The sequence below is a fragment of the Setaria viridis genome, chromosome 7, assembly GCF_005286985.2.
Source record: "Setaria viridis chromosome 7, Setaria_viridis_v4.0, whole genome shotgun sequence".
Taxonomy (NCBI): Eukaryota; Viridiplantae; Streptophyta; class Magnoliopsida; order Poales; family Poaceae; genus Setaria; species Setaria viridis.
Genome location: NC_048269.2, coordinates 218,316 through 243,162, shown reverse-complemented (window position 1 = coordinate 243,162; position 24,847 = coordinate 218,316). Strand labels below are relative to the sequence as shown.

The 24,847-nt window shown below is 42.9% G+C and overlaps 3 protein-coding genes across 6 annotated transcripts; 2 read left to right on the top strand and 1 right to left on the bottom strand.

Moving 5' to 3' along the window:
* The first annotated feature begins 554 nt into the window (after positions 1-554).
* LOC117863432 (mitochondrial uncoupling protein 1) lies at positions 555-5,222 on the top strand. Its single transcript, XM_034747129.2, has 9 exons — positions 555-781; positions 1,233-1,475; positions 1,575-1,653; positions 1,973-2,103; positions 2,197-2,295; positions 2,376-2,480; positions 2,610-2,684; positions 4,557-4,643; positions 4,822-5,222. The coding sequence occupies exons 1-9, from the start codon at positions 716-718 to the stop codon at positions 4,840-4,842; spliced, it is 906 nt and encodes a 301-aa protein (XP_034603020.1). The 5' UTR covers positions 555-715; the 3' UTR covers positions 4,843-5,222.
* LOC117863433 (uncharacterized) lies at positions 5,195-24,304 on the bottom strand. Of its 4 annotated transcripts, none has more exons than XR_011898644.1 (18): positions 23,696-24,304; positions 23,466-23,564; positions 22,414-22,470; positions 22,203-22,287; positions 21,516-21,614; positions 21,242-21,328; positions 20,708-20,931; positions 19,620-19,720; positions 19,109-19,183; positions 18,932-19,036; positions 18,747-18,857; positions 18,577-18,663; positions 18,413-18,505; positions 17,398-17,460; positions 17,294-17,326; positions 10,148-10,298; positions 9,763-10,041; positions 5,195-6,105 (listed from the first exon to the last, which is right to left on the bottom strand). XR_011898644.1 is itself a non-coding variant. In XM_072294835.1 (16 exons), the coding sequence occupies exon 16, from the start codon at positions 5,842-5,844 to the stop codon at positions 5,386-5,388; it is 459 nt and encodes a 152-aa protein (XP_072150936.1). In that variant the 5' UTR covers positions 5,845-6,105; positions 9,763-10,041; positions 10,148-10,298; positions 18,413-18,505; positions 18,577-18,663; positions 18,747-18,848; positions 18,932-19,036; positions 19,109-19,183; positions 19,620-19,720; positions 20,708-20,931; positions 21,242-21,328; positions 21,516-21,614; positions 22,203-22,287; positions 22,414-22,470; positions 23,466-23,564; positions 23,696-24,275; the 3' UTR covers positions 5,195-5,385. The 4 variants fall into 4 exon arrangements, 2 of the variants coding, with proteins under 2 accessions (XP_072150936.1, XP_034603021.1); XR_011898645.1 differs by having other exon boundaries at positions 18,747-18,848; positions 23,696-24,285; XM_072294835.1 differs by lacking the exons at positions 17,294-17,326; positions 17,398-17,460 and having other exon boundaries at positions 18,747-18,848; positions 23,696-24,275.
* LOC117863431 (uncharacterized) lies at positions 6,673-9,355 on the top strand. Its single transcript, XM_034747127.2, has one exon. It carries the CDS (start codon positions 6,745-6,747, stop codon positions 9,055-9,057), a length of 2,313 nt encoding a protein of 770 aa, XP_034603018.1. The 5' UTR covers positions 6,673-6,744; the 3' UTR covers positions 9,058-9,355.
* Positions 24,305-24,847: the final 543 nt, after the last annotated feature.

Here is a 24,847-nt window from a genome sequence, read left to right as displayed (position 1 = left end):
CCCAAATTTGGCACTATGCAAAAAGAAGATTTCCCATCACATCAAACTTGTGGTACATGCATGGAGTACTGAATGTAGACTAATTGCACAGTTTTGTTGTATTTTGCGAGACGAATCTTTTGAACCTAATTAGTCAATATTTGGACAATAATTCACAAATACAAACGAAACGCTACAGTATTGCTACAGTATTTTTGGTATCCTAAATTTGGGCAACTAAATAAGGCCTTAGTTTGCTGCACCGGGCACTCAATCTACCACAAAATCATTCAATGTAACATCCAAGGAACACCACGTACAAAATCTGAAATGACAGTCTGAATGATGCAGTAAAGAAAGAATTTTGGACTCGACTTTTAGCTTTTTAGGACCCGTGCGAAACACATCCCGATTCGTGTCTGAAATTTGGTGTTCCAATTCCAACGTTTGACCTTTTGGAGTTTTTTGGTGTTGGCTCTGGATCTGGATCTGGCACGTGCACAGCACAGCATTCTGGGAGTCTGGGAGTGGGAGTGGGATCTACTCTACTCTACTACTTCCAGCGCAGTAGTAGTTTGTGTGTGCGCCGCGGTCCACGAAGCCAACCAACCCTGGTCTAAAAAAAAAGAAGCCAACCAACCCCCGCCGCACTGCAGTGCACTGATTGCGTACTGGATTCTTCTCGGCCCTGACCAAACCTCACCATCGGAGCGGCCGCCGCCGGCGAGAGTGGGGGATGGCGACGGCCTCCGCCTTCGCCGCTGTCTTCTTTAGCAGCGCCTTCGCCGCCTGCTTCGCTGAGGTACTACCCGCCCGCCGCTCCCCCGCATTTTCTTCTTTCCTAGCCTTACTAGCTCGCTCATCGCATCCGTGATCCATCTGGGAGGCGGAGTGGGATTCAGCCAAATTGGGGCGGCTCCATTCCCTCCCTACAGCACCACTGCACTAGTAGTAAGTAGCTGTTGATTCAAGGACTGTAGTGACCAATGGTAGTAGCAAGGATCGACCGAAGAGGAATTTTTTTTTCTTTTTTAGGATTTCTAGTGTCGTATTGTCTGTCTTTGTCCATACTGCGACTTAGTTTGGGGCTACTGGACCCAGCATAGGTATTTGCATTCTAGTTTGTTTCTTCGTCGAATTGGCTCTGGTCCATTCAACCCAAGTATATATGCATCTGTTGACGATGGATCCATAACATAAGCCGATATAATTTGGGTTCCGATTTGTATTTGATTTACCAATGGTATAATCAGGTGTGCACCATTCCTTTGGACACAGCCAAAGTGCGCCTTCAGCTGCAAAGGAAGGCACCCCAGTCACTGCCACCTGCTGCTGCAGCCACAGGGGCAGGATGGGCTGCCAGTGCTGGAGGAACGCTGGCCACAATCCTGTCTATCGCCAGGGACGAAGGGGTGGCTGCACTCTGGAAGGGAATCATCCCTGGCCTTCACCGACAGTTCCTCTATGGTGGCCTCCGCGTCGGCTTGTATGAGCCTGTCTGTACTTCTCCCACATTCACGCCCTTCTCTCCTGCTTCTGACTCAAAGTGACTTCCTCACAATAACAAAGCGAATTTCCCTTCTCTTCCCTTGCAGGTCAAAGCTTTCTTCGTCGGGGGTACTGCTGTGGGTGATGTCAGTTTAATAAGCAAGATTCTTGCTGCTCTCACCACTGGTTGGTACTCTACTTCAACTCTGACAAGTTCAATTCTTTTTCAGAATGCAACATGGCCATCTTAGCTCTTAATTTCCGCATAGCGCTTGCTCAGTTATTATGATGACATGACATCTTACTACTTTTCCAGTGAAGCATAAATCATGTGAACCATAACTTATATTTATTTACTTTCCATTTCCGAATAATGGCTGACTTTTGTTGATTTGTGTCAGTGTCAGGCTTACCATGTACACAAGTGAATGCTTTCTTCCCTTTTTCACATCATATGGAGAAGCACATTTTGCTAAATGATTATTTCTTTTTTGTCTATTCTCAGGTGTCATAGCAATTGTTGTGGCAAATCCAACTGATCTTGTCAAAGTTAGATTGCAAGCTGATGGAAAGGCTAACACTGTAAAGAGGAACTATTCTGGAGCCCTTAATGCATATGCTACTATAATCCGACAGGTTGTTTCAACAATCATGGCGATCATGGGCATTTAGTTTAGATGGTTATTTCTTTTCTGTAATGATCCTTCCTTAAATTCTACGTATCTACAGGAAGGTATTGGAGCTTTGTGGACTGGCCTTGGTCCAAATGTTGCACGCAATGCCATAATTAATGCTGCTGAGTTGGCCAGCTACGACGAATTCAAACAGGTACATGTTGACTCTCTTCTGTCTTGTGATGGGCATTGTCTTTCATTATCATTGTTCATTCCTTTGTTCTGTTCATGCAGATGTTTCTAAAACTTCCTGGGTTTACTGATAACGTTTTTACCCATCTTTTAGCTGGACTTGGTGCTGGGTTTTTTGCTGTTTGCATTGGCTCTCCAGTGGATGTGGTATGCTCAGCAAATTCTGGATTGGCACACTACCGAGTTCCCAGTTGCAATATATCTTTAGCTCCTCTGAACCCTGCTTGGATGTATGCCTTGTGTTTTCCCAATTTAACTTGCACGATTTCTGTTTAGGTGAAATCAAGAATGATGGGTGATTCAACGTACAGAAGTACACTTGATTGTTTTGCGAAGACACTAAAGAATGATGTATGAAATCCTTTCCCTGATTTTTCTGTTAATTTCTTCGGTCTATTACTTTTGGGCACCACAGATCTTTTAGTACTTGTAGCAAGCATAAGAGGTCTTTCCATTGTGTATACATCCTGTATACATCCAACATGTCAATATCCATCTGGCCTGAACCCCTGTCACTTTGAAGTTTTAAGTGTCTTCCATGTCAATATCTAGAGCTTTGACCATCGATTCAGTTGAGCAATCTGTTACTGGCCACAACAGAATTGACTGCCACTACAGTATAAATATAAGCCACTCATTTTATGCTGCAATATTTACATTTAAAGTATTAGATTTCAGTCTGTGAATTGTTGTAAAGAATATTGCCAGGTCTTTATAGTTGAAGCCTGGGATTGCAATGTTCAGAAAATGTTCTTTCAGTTGAATCATAGTCTAAAACAAGGAATACTGCCATGTGTTAGCACGACTCTTTTAAAGTCCGAAATCAAATCGATTAGGATTTGGCATGCTAGAGTTTGGCAACATGTAAGTGTAGTGACATGACGGATTGGAGGGTGATGTTGAAAGGTATGTTGAGAAATTCCAAAGGGTGACCATCATTAGTGCCCCTGATGATAGTTGCAATGTTATATTCTGATTCATTGTTGGCAACTAAAATGGTATAAAGCAAATTATATTTGTAAATATTGTATGAAATTCATCCAAGTGTAAAACACTGCACAATTTTCTGCTGCAATTTCTATGTGACTCAACCTGCACTCCAGTGTTAGTCCCACTTGAAAATTTAGCAAGGAAAACTGACTAGGTATTGGGTAGGGAGCCATCTATTTAATGCAGCTACATTATGGGATGGGCCATGGTCTTCGGGACTAGTGATTCAGCAAAGTTTTAGCAAGGGCAGAAGTGAGCCACAAATTTCAAATGTGACTTTTGTAATAGAGACCCTTAATTCCTAAGCCTTACCTTATGTATTGGCTCATCTAAAACGGTTTTGTTTGTAAATATATTTTTAGAGAATCTGTTGAAATCATGTCTAGTTTACTGGTATTTATATTTCATTCAGTTTGATGGAAGTTGGGTTGGGGATAGTTTTTTTTCGCTGATTTACTTATTCTGATATAAGCTTCCCTTGGTATTATTGGACTATATAGTATTTTGGAGGTAAATTTTATTGATTGCTGACAAAACCTTCTGATTTAAGCTGGCAACATGTAAGTGAAGTTATGCAGTCAATGCTGATTGCCATTGGCAGCATGACTCTGACTGAGGGATTGGAGGGTGTTCTTGAAAAGTTTCTTGAGAAGTTCCAAAGGGTGAACATCATTAGTGCCCCTGCTGATACTTGCAATGTTGTATTCTGATTCATCGTTGGCAACTAAAATGGTAGAAATAAATTAAATTTGCAAAGATTGTATGAAATTCATCCATGGGTAAAACACTGCAATGCGGACCATGGTCTTTGGGACTAGAGATTTGGCAAAGTTTTAGCAAGGGCAGAAGCGAGTCACGAATTTCACATGCGACTTTTGTAACAGAGGACACGGCTTCTGTTTGAACCCTTAGTTCCTATGCCTTACCTTATGTCTTTGGGACTAGTGATTTGGTAAATTTTATTGATTGCTGACAAAACCTTCTGATTCACCTGGTAGAAAATTTCTAATTAAGCCAGGATAATTAAGCTCGCTGATCTTTTTTGAAAACTATACAGCAGGGGAGACCCCCACTGTGGAAGCTCGCTGATCTAGTTTTGGATGTGCAGATGCATTGTCGTTGTGGAGTGGTTTTTTTCTATCTGCTAATTTAGAATATGTTGCATCATATAGATGTTTTGCAGCAAATGATCACCAATCGAGCATTTTCACAACTGATTATTCTTTGCTGCAGGGACCTGGTGCTTTCTACAAGGGGTTCATCGCAAACTTTTGTCGGATTGGGTCGTGGAATGTGATAATGTTCCTAACTCTAGAGCAGGTAACAAAACATGCAGATGCCTTTTATTCTATGTTGCTTAAAATTGAAGGACTATCAAGTGCTAGTCTCATCGCTGAAGGCTTAAATTTAAGGACTATTTTTCTTGCTCTTCCTTTCCTGCTCCTGTGAAATGCAGAAAACCGCTGATTCTTCGTGTTCGTCTTGTTGAATGAAACAGGTTAGAAGATTGTTTCTGTAATGTTGACGCCAGCAATAGGGGTTATGCGGGACAAGTGGATGATGACATACATGGCCAGCATTATATATATACATGGTTTAATGATGATTTAAGGAAAAAGCTACAGGGTCCCATGTTGTCAACCAACGGAGAGGCAGCCATGCCATACTACACCCACATCTGTCTGTCATTTAGATTACATAGGACAATACGCTCTCATTCTCATGCTGTATTTTGATTATTGCAAGTTGTAATCTCGTATCACAGATCGATTATGAACCACTCTGTCGATATATTGTAGAGAGCAACAGACAAGTACGTGTCACTAAGTTTACGCATTCAGATGTATGTGAAAAACCATAAGGATTGCATATAGGACAATAATACTCATATTGATGCAACATCCATGGAAAGGCACACAAATCTGAAGAAAATCCAAAGAAATGGCGTCGAAACCATTTGAATATGTTTCCTAGAACAATTGATGAAGGAAATAGGCATTTTTAATTTAACCGAAGAGAGTTGTGGCAACTGATAATTGGTAACTTTAATAGAGAAGGGAAATCAAATAAGCTCCGGCGCCTTCAGGAGCAACTCCGGCCAGACCTCCTTGGACAGCTCGTAGAGCTTCTGGTCGCGGGATTTGTGGCCCGGGCCGCCCTTGTTGATGGCCGAGAGGAACTTGGTCTTGAGGCCGTGGAGCTTGCTGCTGATTTCTTCGCGGGTGACGTTCCGCCGGTTGAGAACGCCTTTGGCTTCCAGGGTGCGGAGGAGCTCGAACGGCAATGGCAGCCGGCCGGACTCGCGGAGGCCGGCGGCGAGCTCCATGAGGATGGTGCGCTCGTCGCCGAAGCCCCAGAGCTTGTAGGTCGGGCCCAGCCTCTTGCGCTTGCGCGCCGCTGCCAGCCGGTTGCTGTTGGTGTCACCGCCGCTGTCGTCGGATGACAGCGCGATGGGGCCGATGTTGGAGTCGACTGACGACGACGAGGAGGAGGGCACGATGATGGTGGACTCCATCTCCATGGCCGCCGGCGGATGGAGTGAAGGGATTCGTGTGGAAGGGTGTAATCAGATTGCTTGATAATGCTGCTGGTCAGGAGTAGAATTTATAGGTGAAGGCAGGAAGCTAGCGCGGAATGCTAGCAGACGATATCAATCTCATCTCGTGATACCCGCCGGCGGGAATCCTGCGGCTGCTTAGCTTCCTAATTAATATATACTATACTCCTTGATTTGCATCCATGGACCAGCGATGATCTTGGATTGGATGACCTGCCTTCTCTGCTGCTTGATGACCCGTTCAGAAATACAAACAGTAATCGGATTAGCGCTCTCAGCAAACGAAACAAACCCACAGAAATACTAGGTGGCAACTTGTAGATTATTATAATGTTGTCAATAATACAAGAGTAAAGGTACACCATTTCGTATAGTAGAGAATAGGTTGTTGCATATTTACAGCATGTGTGAAAAAATAGGTGACATCAGGTGATGTGATCAGGGCAGATGCCATGAAAAAAAGAATAACATGGCTTGCATTGACAGTGAAACAAGCAGAATATGAAGGGCGAAAATTCAGGTTTTGGCATGCCCTCTGTTTTTCCAACTTATTCAGCTACGCTGTACTGAACTCCTAAATAAATCGTAAACATTCTATAACTAAGAAATTTTATCTGAACTGAATACAGATCACCTCGCAGCGACGGCCGTGGCGAATTTATGGCGCGGGAAATTGGCGGGGAAGGTGCCGCGCCCGGCAAAAACGCGCGCGCACGAGCAAATCGACGTGGCATGCTTGACCCACCCAAAACCCCTCGCCTTCCCACTCCCAGTCCCTCCCTCCCTCCGTCTCCCGACTCCCCGCCCAATCTGCCTACCAACCGCCGCCGGCACGGCAGGCCATCCCAACCCACCGACCGAGAAATGCCAGCCTCCACCGGCCACCGCCTCCACGATCCCGACCCTCCCGATTACCTCCCCCTCCCCCTCGCCCCACGCACCCCGACCCCACCGCCGCCGCCCCCCTCCTCGCCGCCGCACTCCGTCCCGACGCTCTCCTTCCGCTACCTCACCGCCTGCCCGCGCTGGTCCTCATGGGTCGCCGCCGCCCTCCGCGACCCCGTGTTTGCGCCCACGCTCGCCTCGTCCGCCATCTCCGACGCCGTCGCCGCCACCACCGCCGCCGTCGCCCCCGACCGCGCGGCCCTCTCCGCCCTGCTCTCGTTCTGGGACCCGGGTACCCACACGTTCCGCCTGCCGGCGGGCCCGGCCACCTTCACCCTCGAGGACGCGCTCGTCCTTGCCGGCCTGACCCCAGCGGGCGCGCCGCTCGACCGGGCCCTCACGCCGGAGGAGGACGCCCTCCGCGCCCGCCTCGTCGTCGAGAGGGAGAAGATCAGGGTGCTCCACCCCTGCGCCAGCGCCGCGCGCCGCGTGTCGCTGGAGGTGTGGCTCGAGTGGTTCAACGGCGGCGGTATACGCCCAGGCGAGGACGACGACCTGCGCCGGCTCGGCTTCCTCGCATACTGGCTCGCCTTCTTTGTCACGCCACGGATGCGCCCGAGGGGTGCCGAGCTGCCGGAGGTTGCCTTGGCACTTGCCGCGAGGCTTAGTCTCGGCGAGCGCATCTCCCTTGGCCCCGCCATGGTGGCGAATCTATATGCGGATATGGATAAGGTTGTTGTCTCGGCTGCGACCAATGGCGTCAGTGGCCGTGTTGATGTCTGGGCGCCGCTCTGGCTGCTGCAGGTGTGGCTGTGGGAGCGCTACGTGAGGCTGCGCCCACCGCAGCTCAAGGCGCCGCAGTTCCCTGTCTCCAATGTCCGGGTATTGTATTGGACCCGGAGGAAGAGGACCACCATACCCGAGGAGGCTCTACAGATATTGCAGGAAGAAGGATGTTTCGATTGGAGGCCCTATCGTCACAACTCCCTGAACTGGATGAGACCCAAGTGGTTCGAGGTCGACACTGTTCTGGTAAGCTGTCGAGGTAAAGCTAAGCCGGAGTGGTTGCTGGATTACATTGCTGTTATCAGCCAAACAGTGTTGACCGGGTTTCATGGTGATGACATGGAAAATTCGGTACTGTACAATCCTCACCTTGTTGCGAGACAGTTTGGCTATGATCAGGCTGCTCCTGTGTCTATTGTTGGTGAGTTTGACTTTGAGGGAATTGAGATGTGGATACCAGGTGTCGGTAGATATGGGATGCCGAGTGAAGATTACGTTGCGTGGTGCAGCAGTGGGCAGTTCTACAGGCATCAAGTTGATGATCGATATGGTTGCTTGGTGGTACGAGGCCATGAAAATGGATCTAGTTCGTTGCAACTGAATGTAAATAAGAAACGTGCTCTGGTGCCAGCACTTGATCAATTTACAGAAGCCACCTGGACAGAACACAACAATTGCATCAGAGAAGAGCAGCTGGGGCAGATAGATCAGGGAAGTCATGATAACGAAACAAAGGTGATTGTCCTTGGCCTTAGGGCTTGTGATAAAAACAGCAGAACTACTTCAGCGAAACGGAAGAAGGAGATGAAACAAAGAGGAGGTAAATTTGCCGAAGATGGGGGTAATAATAAGAAGAAAAGCAAAGTCAGAAGTAACACAGAAAGGAATCCGTTGCAATTGGAAGGTCAGAAGTACACTGTACTTGAAGAAGATCCAAATTCTAACTCTAAGAAATTTGATGAATTGGCACTACTTGACAGTGATGATGAATGCATTGTTCTTGAACAGCATGAGAATAAATGTGAAGTAATAAATCTGGATGATGACGACGAACAGAGTGACCTTGATCCAAAAGATCAAGATATGCAACTTGCCCTAGAACTAGAAGAGTTTGTTTGCTCTGGGCTCCTCTCACAATGGGAGGAAAGTGCAGATGAAGATGATTTAAGTGGAAGGAAGCGAGAAAACCTGAAGAAAAGCTTCAATGACCCTTACGCTGAAGCAGCCATGAGGGAGTATCCTGTGTTCTTTCAACTCATTCCCCAGAAACCACATTACAGAGGTTTTGTTAACAAAGAAGCTCTAGGAGATCTAGCTTACATTGGGCTATGGTTTTTGCTAGTTGACTTGGCTAAGGAGGTGCTTAAGACATCATGTGATACACATGCTTCTGAAATTGCACGTTTGATGAAAAAAGCCAAGCATTTACAGCAATTGGGTTTCAATGTGAAGCATCTCATTGCCCGCTTAAAGGAGCCACACAATAGGATGAAGTGGCTGCAATGAGAATGAAGTAATCAGTTTCTGGAATTTAGATCGTTCCAGTCTCAGTTTCTTTCTGCCATAGAGCTTGCTTGTTATGTCATCAAGCAGGCTTATGTGTAGAATATAACCATCTTCGTTTCCAGAAAAGTGTGCCACGATTTGGGATTGCATTTCAAATGCCAATATCCTGGTTATATTTATCTTAGACATTCTTGCCACTTTAAAACAAACACGGGTGATGAAAGTTTTACCAGATGCTAAAGGTATTAATGAATATAAAATACAAGCCTTTGCGCAGAAAATAATCCATTTTCGATCATATCAGAATTGAAATTAATATTATTTATCAAAAGTCTGAAACCTAAACTCTTAATGTCAGTACCCAGAGCTCAACAGTAGGTGTTCTCCTGTGTGCAGGAGATTATATTCTTGGTAGTCCTAAAGCTAATTTTGCTTCTTATCCAACTTCAATACACACACACACACACACACACACACACACTAATGCTGGAAATAACTCTGGTGATTTCTCTCCAGGAGATTATTCATCATGTGGTGTGTTTAATTTCTAGTTCTTTGCTTTCTGGCCAATAGATTTCTGTTTGATTATCTATTTCTGTGGCAAAGTATCAATAGGTGTTTAACTCTTGCAATTACAAAAAAGTCAGCACTTTTCAATATTTAAGTACAGGAGCAAATATACTCAACAATAGAAAGGAGACATACCGGCAATGTACTAGATGTCTTCCAGTCTTCAGTATTCCATTTAAGAGTTCACTTATTACTCCATGCATCCTGTCAGTGTCCCTAAATCTAAATCTATAACTTCAGTACTTGAAAAGATTCTCTGTCAACTACAAAGGGGTATCTGTCATCCTGGTCGATAAGCCTCTGAAGGGCCACATCGATATAGTTGTTTGATCATATCAACCTCCGGGTATATTTTTGTTGCTGCCCAGAAGTTGATCATCTCCTCGATATCCTTTGTACCACCAGTTACGCTACCTGATAGACACCATGCACATGTAAAACATCAGGTTAAGCATCTCAATTCCCTTTGTTGCCTCTTCCTTCCAGATTTGGCCAGCAATATATGTGAAAGAAACATTACTAAGATTCAGATTTGCAGCTTGCACTTTGATTTCACTAGGGAAGCTGAGAAGGACCATCATGCCACCAACTTTCAGTAGTGAGAGATAATGATCAATTGGGTACGTGCCGGACATAGTGTCTATACTGAAGTGCAGGGAACCTTCTGTGGCCTGCAAAAAACAAACCATTTTCTCACATTCTCTTTTAGTATCTCTATCTCTACTATTTAAAACATTTGAGTTGCTGATGATGGTTTGTTTACCATCACCACTACTTTGCCTATAAATTTTGGTTTATTTATCCACCCTGCCTTAGGGATTTACTGTTTGTCTTATTTCACTTACACATTTCAGTAATTATCTACATGCTTGTCATTTGTATCCCCTCTATGATACCATTTTCACATGAATTATGCATGCACATGTAACATTTTTATTTATTATGCCATTGCAACGTACACAATTTTGCTAGTACCAACAAAATGAGAAGAGTAGTAAGGAGGAAATTTCGTAAGTGTAATGAGGAGGAATTTTCTTCTCTTTATGATAAATATTAGCAAGATTTCATCTCATCATCTGAAGGCGCATACAAAGAACTTTCATAGAAACTCTCTGAATATGTGGCAAGGAATTACTGATCCCTTTTGCTAATTGGAGCAGGTGAGTACCACCGCATTCTATTTCTTTATCTGCCCTCTGCATGTTCCATTCATTTGACTACATGATTTTGTTACTTGTTTGTTTAGAATTTCGATTTTAAGCCACTATATTTGCTAAGATTCTAGATCCGGGCAGCCCCTAATCCATTCTGTTACTTTACCCTATTGTTTTTTTTTTCATTCAATTATTCATGCTCTTATCCATATCTGTGTTCCATTGTTTGCTAGGACACACGTATGATGACTTTTTAACAGTAGTTAATTTCTTATATTTCATATCAGTAATTTCTTAGATCCAGCTCTCAACTGTTGCACTATTTATTTTAATTTTTCCCCGAAGATCCTTTGTTCTAATGACTTTGCAGCACATAAATTGGTAGCTACTGCCACCAATTCACCATACGTGCTAACTCTGATGTTGTCTTCTTCCTGTGCGAGGCCTAATTTCTCCCAGCAGCAGGAAAGTTCCTGTGCGAGGCCGGATGTGCTCTGGGCACTGGGCAGCAACAGCATGGTCTTTTGTTGTGGATGTGCTTGCAGAAAAGGAAAGAAAGATGCAGAGGGATTTGCCAAGGGATTTCAGTAATGAAATCAGTGTAATCATCATACAGGTATTGATTCCTACCTGAAGATTGTCAAGTCATTATACAATACTGCTCAATTTTTTTGATATTACTTCTTTAATATCACTGTGGATAATGCCTTTTTCTGTTTCAAAATTACCAACAATAATGCCAAATCAGGATACATACCCCTGCTAAGTCACTGTTCTTTGTATATGATTTGTTCTGATTATTTTGACATAATGCCAAATCAGGGTACATACCCCTGCTAAGTCCTGTGATTGATTAACCAAGCTTTCCATCGGTGCAGGAACTCTACCAGCTTGACATGGTTGTGAACGCCATCCTCTGACCTTTCCAAGTTGCTCACTACTGATGCTGGAATGGAGCTTTGGGAGAAGACGTGAGGTTGATGGTATGTGGATGTTCTTTGAATTTGTATGTGCTCCATAATGTGATAATTTAGATAAAATTTGATAATTATTCTCATTACAAACCTGATCATTATATATGGACATTTGTGCATAGTTAAATGGCTAGCTTTACATGTAAATCTGTACCATGTTAAATATTTTTCGTCAGTATGGCAAGGATGCTTGTACCTGTTAGCACTTATTTAGAATGGAAAAAAATTGAAGCAAGCATCACTGGGCGTGAGCAGAATTTGTATGCAAATATAGAAAACAGATACATGGGATAGGCCAGCTTTCCCTTTGCTTTGTTAGTTCTTCACATGTTTGTACACTTAAGTTGAAGTCAGCTAAGAGTAAATAGGATTTATATATGTTGTTTTGCAGATAAACCAAATTAAGCACATTCATAAGGTAATGGAAAGTTATTCCTGGCTGCAGTAAATCAGTTTGTTGAAAAACTCTTTACTCCCTCCTGGCTACGGAAATAAAACTACAATAAAGGATCGTACAAATAATTTGCTTGGTATTTGATGCGAGCATGTGGCTTCATATTCGATTGGTATGTATAGATGTGCTGGTCAATATCATTGGTATTTTTAAATTTGCTTGTCTTTGTGATGTTAGCAGCCCTTAATTTTAAATCAAGTGAATATTTATTGAGTAGCACGGCCAGCAGAAAGAGTTGAGCTAGGATAGAAGCTCATAGTAAGAATTAAGTTCAATAAATGAACTCAGCAGATCCTTATTTTTGGTTTCTATGCCACCGAGTTATTCAATTATATTATTCAAAGGGCAGTATTGGTTTTTGAGTTTAGTTCTGTCAGCATGATTTCTATGCCTGAGACATGCAGTTAGCAAACTTTGCCATAAACCTTAAGTGAGCTGTTCCTATCTCTAGATAATATATCACATCATATATATCAAAATTGCAATTTTGATGCATGTACATATTTGCATAAATTTACTGCAGCTTCATGTTACTAATGCCATGTTTCCACACATTTTTCAGGAATGTGGGCTCAAGTGGTCTCATGACAACTGTCAATTTGCTTCTGGTGCTAATGGCAAAAGAGTAAGATGCTACTCCACAAGTTTCCATCAATCTAGCTCTTGTATTGTAACAAATCAAATGCTTTTAGAGCTATTCACAGCTTCTCTTTTTCATAGTAGCAATCTGTGTTCCCAACATACCTTTGTAAGCTTGTGCAAATGATCTTTGCTTGCAGTGTGTGCCATACATAATCAGGTGCTGCCGTAATAATTAGTAAATAGGGATGCAAGTGGTAACATAAACATTTGATGACTCTGTTAGTGTCCTCTTTAGGAACTGAATATTTTCTTGGAAAGACCAAAATTAAACAATTTAAACACTTTCAAATGTTGTACTAAAATGAAACATATACATCTTATACTATACAATTGTCCGGTTTGGAGGAATTTTGGGCTAAGTAGTTCATTGGAAATGATGGTAAATGCACTGAATTTTAATTTTCATCCCTTAGCAAATTGATAGTCCCTGTCTCCCTCTGATTTGACTGACCAGAGCAGTATTTGTCTATTACGAGTTCAGGAAGTTACTACATGACTTGATGTTGTTTCAATTCCCAGGTGAATTCTCAGACCTATGACAATTTTGATTAATGGACAGGGGATGTCAAATTATTTCGGTTGTCAAATTAGTGTCACCAGAAGAAATGGTGTTGTCTGGTTGTAAAATAATCCATGGGTAAGTTTGCAAAAATGAAACCCATATATGGCATTTTAAAAAAAACAGCAAGAAGATTGCCTTATCAACCTTCAGCTCTGCTTGTTAACGACGAGCATACTCAAATGATCCAGTGCTTTGGTGTTATCTGGCTGGTGAGATCAATGATTACTAGAGACACATTTCAATTTGCTTGTTAATTGTTCATAAATTGCAAATAGGCCCCATTGCTCATGCATCTCCAACCATAACAATTTTTCCTTCGCATGTTACTATCAGTGGTCTTGGGCCTCCATCTGTAGCAGGTAATTTTGTTGATGTAGGTGATTGTATCCATCTTACTATTCTCCGTCTATGTAGACGTTAAACCTTGTTCTCTGGATACATTTTTTTCTTTTGTCACAGTTTTGGCCACATTTGAAGCATCATTTTGTTTTGTGTTGTTTGATTTGTATGTTAACAGTTTAAGGCACCAGTTATTGTGGTGGGGATGGAACCTGCACCTGATGAACAAGCAATATGCACTTTTCTATTCAAAGATGTTTCATTCTTTGAATTAATTTGTCCACATACTTGTTCACAGATGCTGCCCCTCCCCCCCCCCCCCCCCCCCCAAATGGATGGCAATGGGCACATTACCTGTAGGCAGAGGGCTTACAAACCCGCGCCCGCGAGGCAAACCTTGTACTCGTGCCCGCCGCCCGTCACGGGCAAGAACTTGTGCCCGCGCCCGTCACCCGCGGGCACAGTCTACCCACAGGCACATCCGTGCCCGCGGCGATGAGGGGCAGCGGGCGGTGGAGAGGTGGTGACGGGGAGCGAGGGCGGCTGATGGGGAGGTAGCGGCGGGGTGCGGGAGCGGCTGAGGCGCCGAGTGGGGGTGCGGGCGGCGGAGAGGTGGACTGCGGGAGGATAAGGATAGATAGGAGGAACCCTAGAAATGGATTATATACTTGTACAAGGGGTCCACATGTCAGGCGCGGGTTTGCGGGCACGGGTAAAATATTTTTATGCCAGCTAATTTTGTGCCCGCGGGCACAAACTCAAACCCGCACCCGTGGGCACAAAATAGCACCCGTATCCTCACCCTACCGGTTTTGCCCGCGGGTAATTTGTGCCCGTTGACATCCCTAAACCCCCCCCCCCCCCCCACACACACACACACCACCACCACCACCATCACCACCAAAGGGAAAATATCATCTTGTTGAGCCATTTGTAGAACTTTTTAGTTGGTGAGTGGTGACTATAATATGGATATTATATATGATTTCAGAAAGCAAAATGATCTATTAACATCTATTTGCTGCCAATTGGATGATTACTTGAACCATCAATGATTGCTGTGTTGTTGTAGGTGCCCTATGAGGCAAAATGAACCAGAAATGATTGTTGTCTTGAGATATCCTATGAGGGGAAAAAGTTCTGATTGAAGGTATATATTCTGAGCTTTATACTGTTCACCTTATAGGAATTACTTTTTTGAAAGATTCGTTTATAGGGATTACTGAGACAATGATAGACAGGTACTAAATTTGATGATTTTCTTTATAGGGACTACTAAGAAATTTGGTTATTACTGCAGGTTCTAAAAACCAATTATTTTTTATCCATTCAAACTTGCAAACCACTGGTTTCCTACTTTCCTCAGTATCGGAGAATAGAGGTTATGTTGAAGATGAAGTTGTTTGATCTTGGTAATCAGAAATAACCGAATAAGTTGCCATAAACTATAGGGTCCTATCTTTGGTTTATATCTTCTATTGATCAACGGTAGAGCATAATTTTATTAGATTGATTATCACCCTTCCGTAGCCTATTTCCTGGATTAATCTCTTTTGGAGGTTTCTAGGCGATTTAGTATCCGTATTGTCCAAGCCTGCAACATTACCCAGTTGGTAGGGAATGCTCGATGGAATGCCTTTAGTATTTGCTGTTTTACTTTTTTTAGTCTCTATCCTTTTTATAATTTGAATATTATTTACTCATTCTCAGAATATGAAATAACAGATCTGATGGATGTGAGTAATGACTAATGAGATACAAGAATTCTGATGGCTGTGCTACTAGCATCCTCCATCTGAATGGAATGGTATTCTGCCTAACCTTTTTTCTGCTAACATGCACAGAAACTGTTTTCATTTGACAAATTACAAATTTTCATTTGACCATCAAGCATGGTGAGCTGGTTCTTATATGAGGAAACAGTACCATCCTGATGCATTTCAAATTTGTACTTGCATAATGTATTTGAGCTGGTGATCTGTTTAACAGGAACCTGTAAAGCTTCATATTGAATTTCCTTCCTATCTGTTGTCCTAGAGCATGTAGCATCTTTTGATCGACATGGTTTATTAGTGAAGCCGGAGTTGAAGTACCTCTTGTGCATGCTCATTGCTTGGTCATTTTATGGATGCGCAGAGTCACTTGCCTACCGAATCTACATTTTAGAACATGGTTGATTGCTTGTTGACAAAACCAACTGTTATTTGATAGACGTTTTCAAAAAATAGGCTGCTATGTAATAGTTTTGTGAAAGTTAAGTGTGCTTTGTAGTGCAATCATTATAAGTTTTTTAGTTTTGAAAACATTGGCAGCTGGTAACACGTGTGGATTCTTTACCAGTACTGTTGATGAGGTTGATTGCTTTTTCCTCCCATAGGCATTGTTTCACTAAAGGTTAAATTCAATTTATACACGAAGCGTATGGAATGTACTCCCTCCTTCCCAATATATAACTAGTTTAAGGGTTCAAAATTTGTTCCAATTATAACTACTTATAGAGTTCTCAACCCACCTTTTACATACAAACAGACCAAAATACCCCCTCCCCCCTTCATCTATCTCCCCACGAGCGTGAATGAATTTATCTTCCCTTCTGCGCAGCACCCCTCGCCCCTCCCCCAAATCCACCAACCTAATGGAGCTCGTCCTCCTCAACGCGGACCAAATCGGCGCTCAATCTCCACCTTCCTCTTGCTGCATCAAATCGTGCGAGATCTGCTCCCAGAAGCATCCCCACCCCCAATTTAAATTGCAGCCATGGAGCAATCCCTAGCAAGATGCAATGCAGAGCGGGAGGCGGGCGAGGAGGAGGGTCAGGTGGACGACGGGGGCTGTGATCGCGTGGGTGGCGAGGAGATGGGCAGTGTGGTTTTTGGGTGAGCCTCGGCGGCGAGAACCAGCTCGCCAGGGAGCTATGGTTGAATAATGTGTCTATTTTGTTCAAGATGGGAGGGGGCGACGATGACGAGTACCTATTTTTCTCTGATTCTAATGATGAACTCCGTGATGAGTTTGATGAGTAATTTTTTTTGGGCTTCTGTCCTGATCACATCACTTGATGTCATCTATTTTCTCACGCCAGCTGTAAATATGCAACGGCCTATACATATTTCTACATGACATGGTGTGCCTTTACTCTTGTAGTATTATTGACATCATAACAATCTACAAGTTGCCACCTAATAGTATTCAATTTGTGCGGTTGAAACAACATTTCCTGGTTTTCGCAGCTACAAATAGCTGTTTGCACGAGCGGGTAACATGTCCGCCCCTATAAAGCCGTTTCCAGGGCGAGTGATGCCATCATCTGCCCCTTGAAGTGTATTTCCAGGGGCTGATTACCCGCCCCTAGAGATGGTATCTTCAGGGGCGGGTGACGCCATGACTGGCCCTTGCAAACTATTTTCCAAGGGGAGTGATGGCGTTACCCACCCCAGAAATGTCGTTCCCGCCAAAAATTTATACCATTTTCGCGCCAAAATTTTAAAATGTGGAGGCATTAAATACATCTCATCAACAATAGATGGTTGTGTCTGAGTACCTGTAGCGTCATTAGGTGCAGGCCTAGTTTTTTCTGCAAAAGATGAATTGCAGGTGAAACATAGAACTGGTATTAACAAATAATCAAAGTGAATTTCTTTTTACCCGTTCCAAATACATTAGATGCAATGAAGGGATAGGAGTCGCGAGCGTCCGTTTGGGTGCCACCTTTAGTAATAGAATATAAGTAGGATAGATGTAGGTAACTTTAAATTTCATAAAAATAGAATATATGAATACTAAGGTGGGCCAAGGATGTGAGCTAATTACCGGTGTCCATGACGCAAGATGTTTGAGTCGACTGGCTCGTATAATTGAATTTTTCACTAGCAGACCGTTTGGTATTTCTGCCAATTGTTGCTTCAAACATTTGATTACGCCGGTTTAGGTGTGAATTCCTAATTCCAAGAGACACAGGCTTGCTATGGATGGTGTGGTTGAATTCCTAATTCCAGGAGACACAGGCTTGCTATGGATGGTGTGGTTTGCAGGGACCAGCTGAGGAGTAACGACTCCAGGGGATTGCTCCACAGCTGACTGGATATAAACAGGCCTGCCATTTACAAGGGGGATTTCCAACTCGTCCGATATTCTTGATGGCGATTTATCAGGAAGAGGGAATACCAACTCTGGGGTAAAGTGAGGACTTGGCATAGCGATAGAGTCGGGATGCAAATTGCTTGCCTGTTGTTCTTTGGCCCTCTTTCTATAGTCTCCCTTAGACTATCTTGTTTTCTCTTTCTTCTCTTCTGGCGTCATAAATAATCTCTTTCCAGCATATGAATCTCGCCGCCTCTTATTTATTGCAGCCCTCTACACAGGAGACATTGCCGCCCTCCGTGCCCTATCCCTTCTACGCCTACGCTCGTTAGGTGAGAGGTCATGATCATCCATAGAACATGGATTTAATCCATCACCTAAATAACGAGTTGCATTGATGTTTGGTTAATGTGTTTAGTGCATTAAGATGGCAACAATTAAGAATAGCAAGATCTCTATTTGATTTGGCATATGTATCACGCCGCCTCTTATTTATTAATGCGATGTTTTCATTAAAAAACCTATTAAAGGAAGCAGTCATAATTAAGAAGCACTAAATAATTAGCCACCATGGGATTACCTGCTCCACCCACAGTACTGCTATAACTTTCAACGCAAACGTCCCCCATGTCACCAAGAGTAGCATCATCAATGCGTAATGCAGCGTTTATATCTAAAAAAGTTTTAGAGCTTTAAATTCCTAAAATCAGAGTCAGATCATATGATTATTCAGCACACGGTTACCTCCTTCACATATAGGGTTGATACAACTTTGATCGCATAAATCTTCCATCTCACCAAAAGTAGCCTCATCATTGATTAAATATACGTCTACATATTTAAAAGATCATAAAAATAAAGCACCTTCTGAAACAATGATGTTTTTCCAAAACAACAAAAGTGTGTAGGCGCACCTGATTCACCTGTCCCCACATGAAGTATGTCTTTATTTTCTCCCAAATCTCCCCTATGGAGCCAGCTATCGTTTTCATCTGCCTCCATGTGTACACTGTCATCTACATAAACTATTTAGTCTCATTATTTTGTCATGAAAAAATAACGATGTAGAAGTGGAGTGAAACGAAGAACACAATAGTACCTTGGCGATGGTTTGGAATGTGCTGAATGGCACCTTGTTCCATGTTTCTCCTCTTACCCTCTCTATCACGTTCATTAGGATCTACATGATCCGGGGTTTGCGTACCTTCATCATATTGAAATGACATAATAAGTGACCATAGTACATCACGACCCAAATGTCCAATTGTATCCTCACCTAGAATTGTTATGTTTGTGAGTTCTTTAAAAGGTTCCCTAGACCGCCTTGACCCTTCCACCAACACGATAGTACCTGCACAAGCCAAATGAAAGGCAAAATCGGATTTCAAAAAATTGATGTGTACAATTTGCTTCCGCATCTCATTTAGTTTTTGCTAACTTTCAGGGAAGACCTATAGGGATACAGGCCTGATAAATTATACATGGAACTATTCCTACTCTAGCTTGGCAGGTCTTACATTACTGATAGGATTTCTTAATTTAAAATTTGATTGGATCAGTTAACCACCTATAGCATGTACTTGTTAGTGTACAGGTTATATCAATAGGTTTATTTTCTTGCCTGAGGAATGCATTCATATATTAATCTGTAAGGCAGTCCACAACCAATAATCTGTAACATTCGGGTATGTGGTTCAGAAACAGAACATTCAGAATTTGCCGACTACGCGCTACCTCTATTGCAGCATTTTGGAACAAAGGCAAAACATTGGTAAATCAGCACTGACCTGTAACTTAAATCTGCCAGTGTTTCGTAGATAACAATCTGCTACTGAAGAAACATTCAAGGCACTCAACTGCGGAAATCAGGAGGCTCTTAGGCTGCAACCTGAATCAGAACAATTGTCTCAAAATTAGAGCAATTCAGATAGATGATGCAGTTAGTATATATTGCAGTACACATTGGATTAAACAGGACAGGACATGTGCATTCAACTTAACTTGTATGTGATCAAATGAGAATATTAATAGGAGAGAAAAACTGATTCACGGCCCTCTTTTACAATCTAGCAATATTATAGGCAATGTTATAGGATGTCCTGGATAAAGTAGAATTAACACAGCTGAAGCACTTCAATGTCCTATGGGCAAAAACTTTTTTGATACCGCCCTATGGCAAAATTATTTAATAGTTTGACCTTAAAATTTGAATTGACAATAGGTACCGTAGTATTTTGGAGGCATATAAGAATATGAGGCCCCCACTGCAAACACCAAAAGAGGCAAACTTGTTAAAGAACTTGATTTATATTTTACAGATGGTCCCTTTGTGTCCCAGAACGCTGATAAAATGGCTGGAGAAGATTGACCCTAGAAAGATGGAACATGAAGAGCAACTCTGTTTTTGGATTAACATCCACAATGCTTTGGTTATGCATGTATGTTCAATATTTTTAGCTATTACCACCTTAAAGAATGTTTGCTTTTAGACTCAGCATGATACAGAACTAACATTCGTTCTGAAATATGACAGGCTTTCATGGCCTATGGGCTACAGGAAAAATGCATTGCTCAATTTTATACACAGTTTTCATTTGCATACTCTAGTTTTTCTGGAGTGCCATTTCTTATCACTACCAAAACACATAGATAATGGAGCAATGCATTGACCAGGAGGCAAGGACCTTAATTGCATTGACAAGGAGGCATGAACCATAATTTTTTGCTACAGCAATAGTTTGCAAATAAACCCCAGATAGTTTGTCTTGGAAATTCATACATACTATAGTACCACACTACCATGCTTTCAAAATTTCCAAAATAAATAGAAACAATAAAGAGTCCACACTAAAGCTGACATGATTTGGGTAAGTACCTTCTAATGCAGAGAATGATTTGACTGAAAAAATCACCTGAAATGCACAGAATGATTTGACTGAGAAAAGATAAACAAAATCACATTATACTTCAAGAGAATGGCATTTCAATGAGTTGTTGTTTCAGTTAAAAAATTGGTAGACCCTCCTGCTAAAATGTTGGCCTGCAGGGCGATTACAGAATCTGTGAGGGGCCCGTACCTTGCCAATTAGCCAACAATGTCTGAAAAGGAAAAGAAAGTAAGCTAACAAGCAAATGTGGTAGGTGTTAATATCATAGCTAAATATCCAAAATTCACTATAAGCTCATCCAGCAGTCACAAAGGTTACTGAAATCAAGATGCACCTATATGAAGAATTAAATTTGTGCCAAGATAAGACATGCAAAAACAGCCAAGAAAAGAAGTGCATGCACAACTATTGTAAGAAGAAAAGATCTGGTCATAGTTTACAAAAGATATGGTGCCAGTAAGGAAAAATGGACAGTACAAGCTTACAAAGCAAACTGACTTAAAATGTTGCAATGCAAATACCAAGTCAAGTGATCGCTCTCCATTTTTGTAAATAAGTGATAAGGACTGGGACTCCTTATCCGGGCAACGCTGTCGCAGAAATTTTATCTGCAAAATTATGAAATCCTTAGAATAGTTGTGGTATGCAATGAATAATGGAGAACATGTCTTTTTCATTACAAAATGAACTGCGTACAGTCTTCTGTCCAAGAACCACAACAGACACAGAGCTTAAGAAAAAAAAATAGAATCATGATCTGCAAGGGTGTATCCGCGTATCACCAGAATTACTCACAGATGATAGCGTGAAGGCGCAGAATTTGGGCTTCCCTCTCTTGCCGCACTTTAGGAGATGTGCGCCCTTCTTCAGATCAACGATGGCCTGAATAAAGCACTGAATTGAGCAGTCAGATGGCCAATCCTCCCAAAACTAAAGGGAATGCGTTCAAGTAGTGCTAGTCTAAGGAAGTGCTAGTCTAAGAAATATTCAGAAACTAATACCATTGCTATAAACAACTGATGAGGAAGGCAATCATCAAAAGGTAATAAAAAGGAATTCAGTAGGCACTACAAGATCAGCTACCGATTTTAATTGGATGGATAGCAAGTGCAGGCATAACAACATAGTTTAATCTAGAGATCCTAGAAAAACAGAACATATTGCTTAACCTTCATGCATAGAAAATAAAAGAGACTGACACTACAAATACTGTACAAATTCTTTCCCAATCTCCCATTATAAATTGTTTAAACAACCAAAGGTAGCTTCACTGCATAGTTTGCTTGAGGTATCATCTCTATAGGATTGGAAAAAAAGTTCTTATCTCAGGTGTTAACAAATAAAAAGTGTTAACTAAAGAAAAAAAAGCTAGCATATAGTTTGTCATAGATGATACCTTCTGTAACTAAACACTGGACAAAAATTATGACTGAAAACTAAAGAAACCTCTTATTCGAAACAGAAACTTAAAACTGGACGAACCTCAATGACCTGCAGTCTGCAGAGGGACAAGGTTCTAGCCTCTCTAGCTGCTTTCCTCCAAATTTATTATTCAATTATAAACTAACTGTAAAAAGGAGAACTGATAAGATGGGTTGATGGCAATACTTGAGAAAGAACTGATAAGATGGGTTGACGGTAATACTTGAGAAAACCATGTGCTGCTGTTAACTGAAATTTGTTACAGACTTACATTAACCTCAGAAAACTTTTTGGTGAAGAAAACACCATGCAGGAAGACTTGGAGAAGCTACAGGGTCATTGTAGTTAAAAAATAATGAGAATAAAATAAAATAAACCGACATACTTGAAAATGAACAAACCTATAGAATGAAGACTTATAAGATGAAAGTTGACACAGACCACAGAAAAATGATAACACTGAATATATAAAAAAATATTATCCGGTGAGGATGAGCTGCTCACGTGCCCAGTGCCCCTCTGCCAACACTGAAGTATGATGATCACAGATGAATACTCCTTTAAAATGAATACTACACAATTGATCTCATGGAGAACTATAACTTGGTCTCTTAGATTGTAGCAATGGTGATGCATATCTGAAACAAGGTCTTTCACTACTCTTCTTCTAGCTTGATTATTCAAACCCATGCATTACAATTTAAGATGCAGCACTTCTGATTAGTCATGGCAGAATGAAAAAAAAACATGCAACAGTACAAGTAGGGACAATGGCCACACCGCCCAGAACACATTACAGATGGAGGGATAGCAAGTCTGAAGGAGGCTCACTGAACCAACTGACTGAAACTGAAATAAATCTAAATAGTTGTATGGCTATTAGTGGATAATACAGTTAAATGTGACTGCTCTATAATTGCAACTTGGAATGGTGGCAGTAACTTCAAATGCAGTTCTGTGACATTTCAGCAAGTGGAATTACGAGTCTAAGGAATATGCGGAAACTAATTGGTTCAGAATAATATATTAATTGCTACCCAACTTATTCGAACCTCATGCCAGTCTATCTGTGACAGGGCATTTCAACAATTCCAAAGAGCACAAGGAATAAACATCTAGTTCAATAGTTCTAGCTGAATAGACTGCAGAAAAAAAATATTGATCTGGGTAGGTAAAAATCGAATGTTATCATAATCGTTTAAGTGTCACGAGGTACCTATAACTTCAGAATTATCGCCCCCAGGTATATAGATCATGTATTAAGAAAAAAAAATAGAATCATGATCTGCAAGGGCGTATCCGCGTATCACCAGAATTACTCACAGATGATAGCCGGAAGGCGCAGAATTTGGGCTTCCCTCTCTTGCCGCACTTCAGGAGATGTTCGCCCTTCTTCAGATCAACGATGGCCTGAATAAAGCACTGAATTGAGCAGTCAGATGGCCAATCCTCCCAAAACTAAAGGGAATGCGTTCAAGTACTGCTAGTCTAAGGAAGTGCTAGTCTAAGGAATATGCAGAAACTAATTGGTTTGTAATAATATACAGAACAACCTGGCTCGTTGGCGCCGTATCCCCGGCGAGGAGAGGAGGGCGGGCTGGCGGCGCCGGATGTGCAGGGAGGCCGTGCCGAGGAGGAGGGCGGTCGTCGTCGGCGGTGCAGGGTGACCGAGCCGAGGAGAGGACGACGGCGGTTGGTGGCGGCGGCGGCGGCGAAGCAGGGCGAGTGAGGATGATTATTTGATTGCGGGCGGCGGCGGCGGCGTAGTGCGAGCAAGCGGAAGATCTTAGCGCTGGGCGTGAAGCGCGGGAGCGGAGGACGCGCAGCGGACGGCCCTCGGTGACTCGCGGCGTTGGTTCCATCGGAGGGTCACGCGTTAACAGCGGAGGACGCTGGGTGCTTGCGGACGGCGGAACGGAGCGGAAAAGAGATTTTTTAGGAGTAGAGAAGAGATAGAGATAGAGAGCATAAGGAGTAGAGATTTCTGTAGAGCGTTAGTCTGATGACCCGCTGGTCTATGCAAATCAAGGAGTATATATGTTAATTAGGAAGCTAAGCAGCCGCAGGATTCCCGCCGGCGGGTATCACGAGATGAGATTGATATCGTCTGCTAGCATTCCGCGCTAGCTTCCTGCCTTCACCTATAAATTCTACTCCTGACCAGCAGCATTATCAAGCAATCTGATTACACCCTTCCACACGAATCCCTTCACTCCATCCGCCGGCGGCCATGGAGATGGAGTCCACCATCATCGTGCCCTCCTCGTCGTCGTCGTCAGTCGACTCCAACATCGGCCCCATCGCGCTGTCATCCGACGACAGCGGCGGTGACACCAACAGCAACCGGCTGGCAGCGGCGCGCAAGCGCAAGAGGCTGGGCCCGACCTACAAGCTCTGGGGCTTCGGCGACGAGCGCACCATCCTCATGGAGCTCGCCGCCGGCCTCCGCGAGTCCGGCCGGCTGCCATTGCCGTCCGAGCTCCTCCGCACCCTGGAAGCCAAAGGCGTTCTCAACCGGCGGAACGTCACCCGCGAAGAAATCAGCAGCAAGCTCCACGGCCTCAAGACCAAGTTCCTCTCGGCCATCAACAAGGGCGGCCCGGGCAACAAATCCAGCGACCAGAAGCTCTACGAGCTGTCCAAGGAGGTCTGGCCGGAGTTGCTCCTGATGGCGCCGGAGCTTATTTGATTTCCCTTCTTTATTA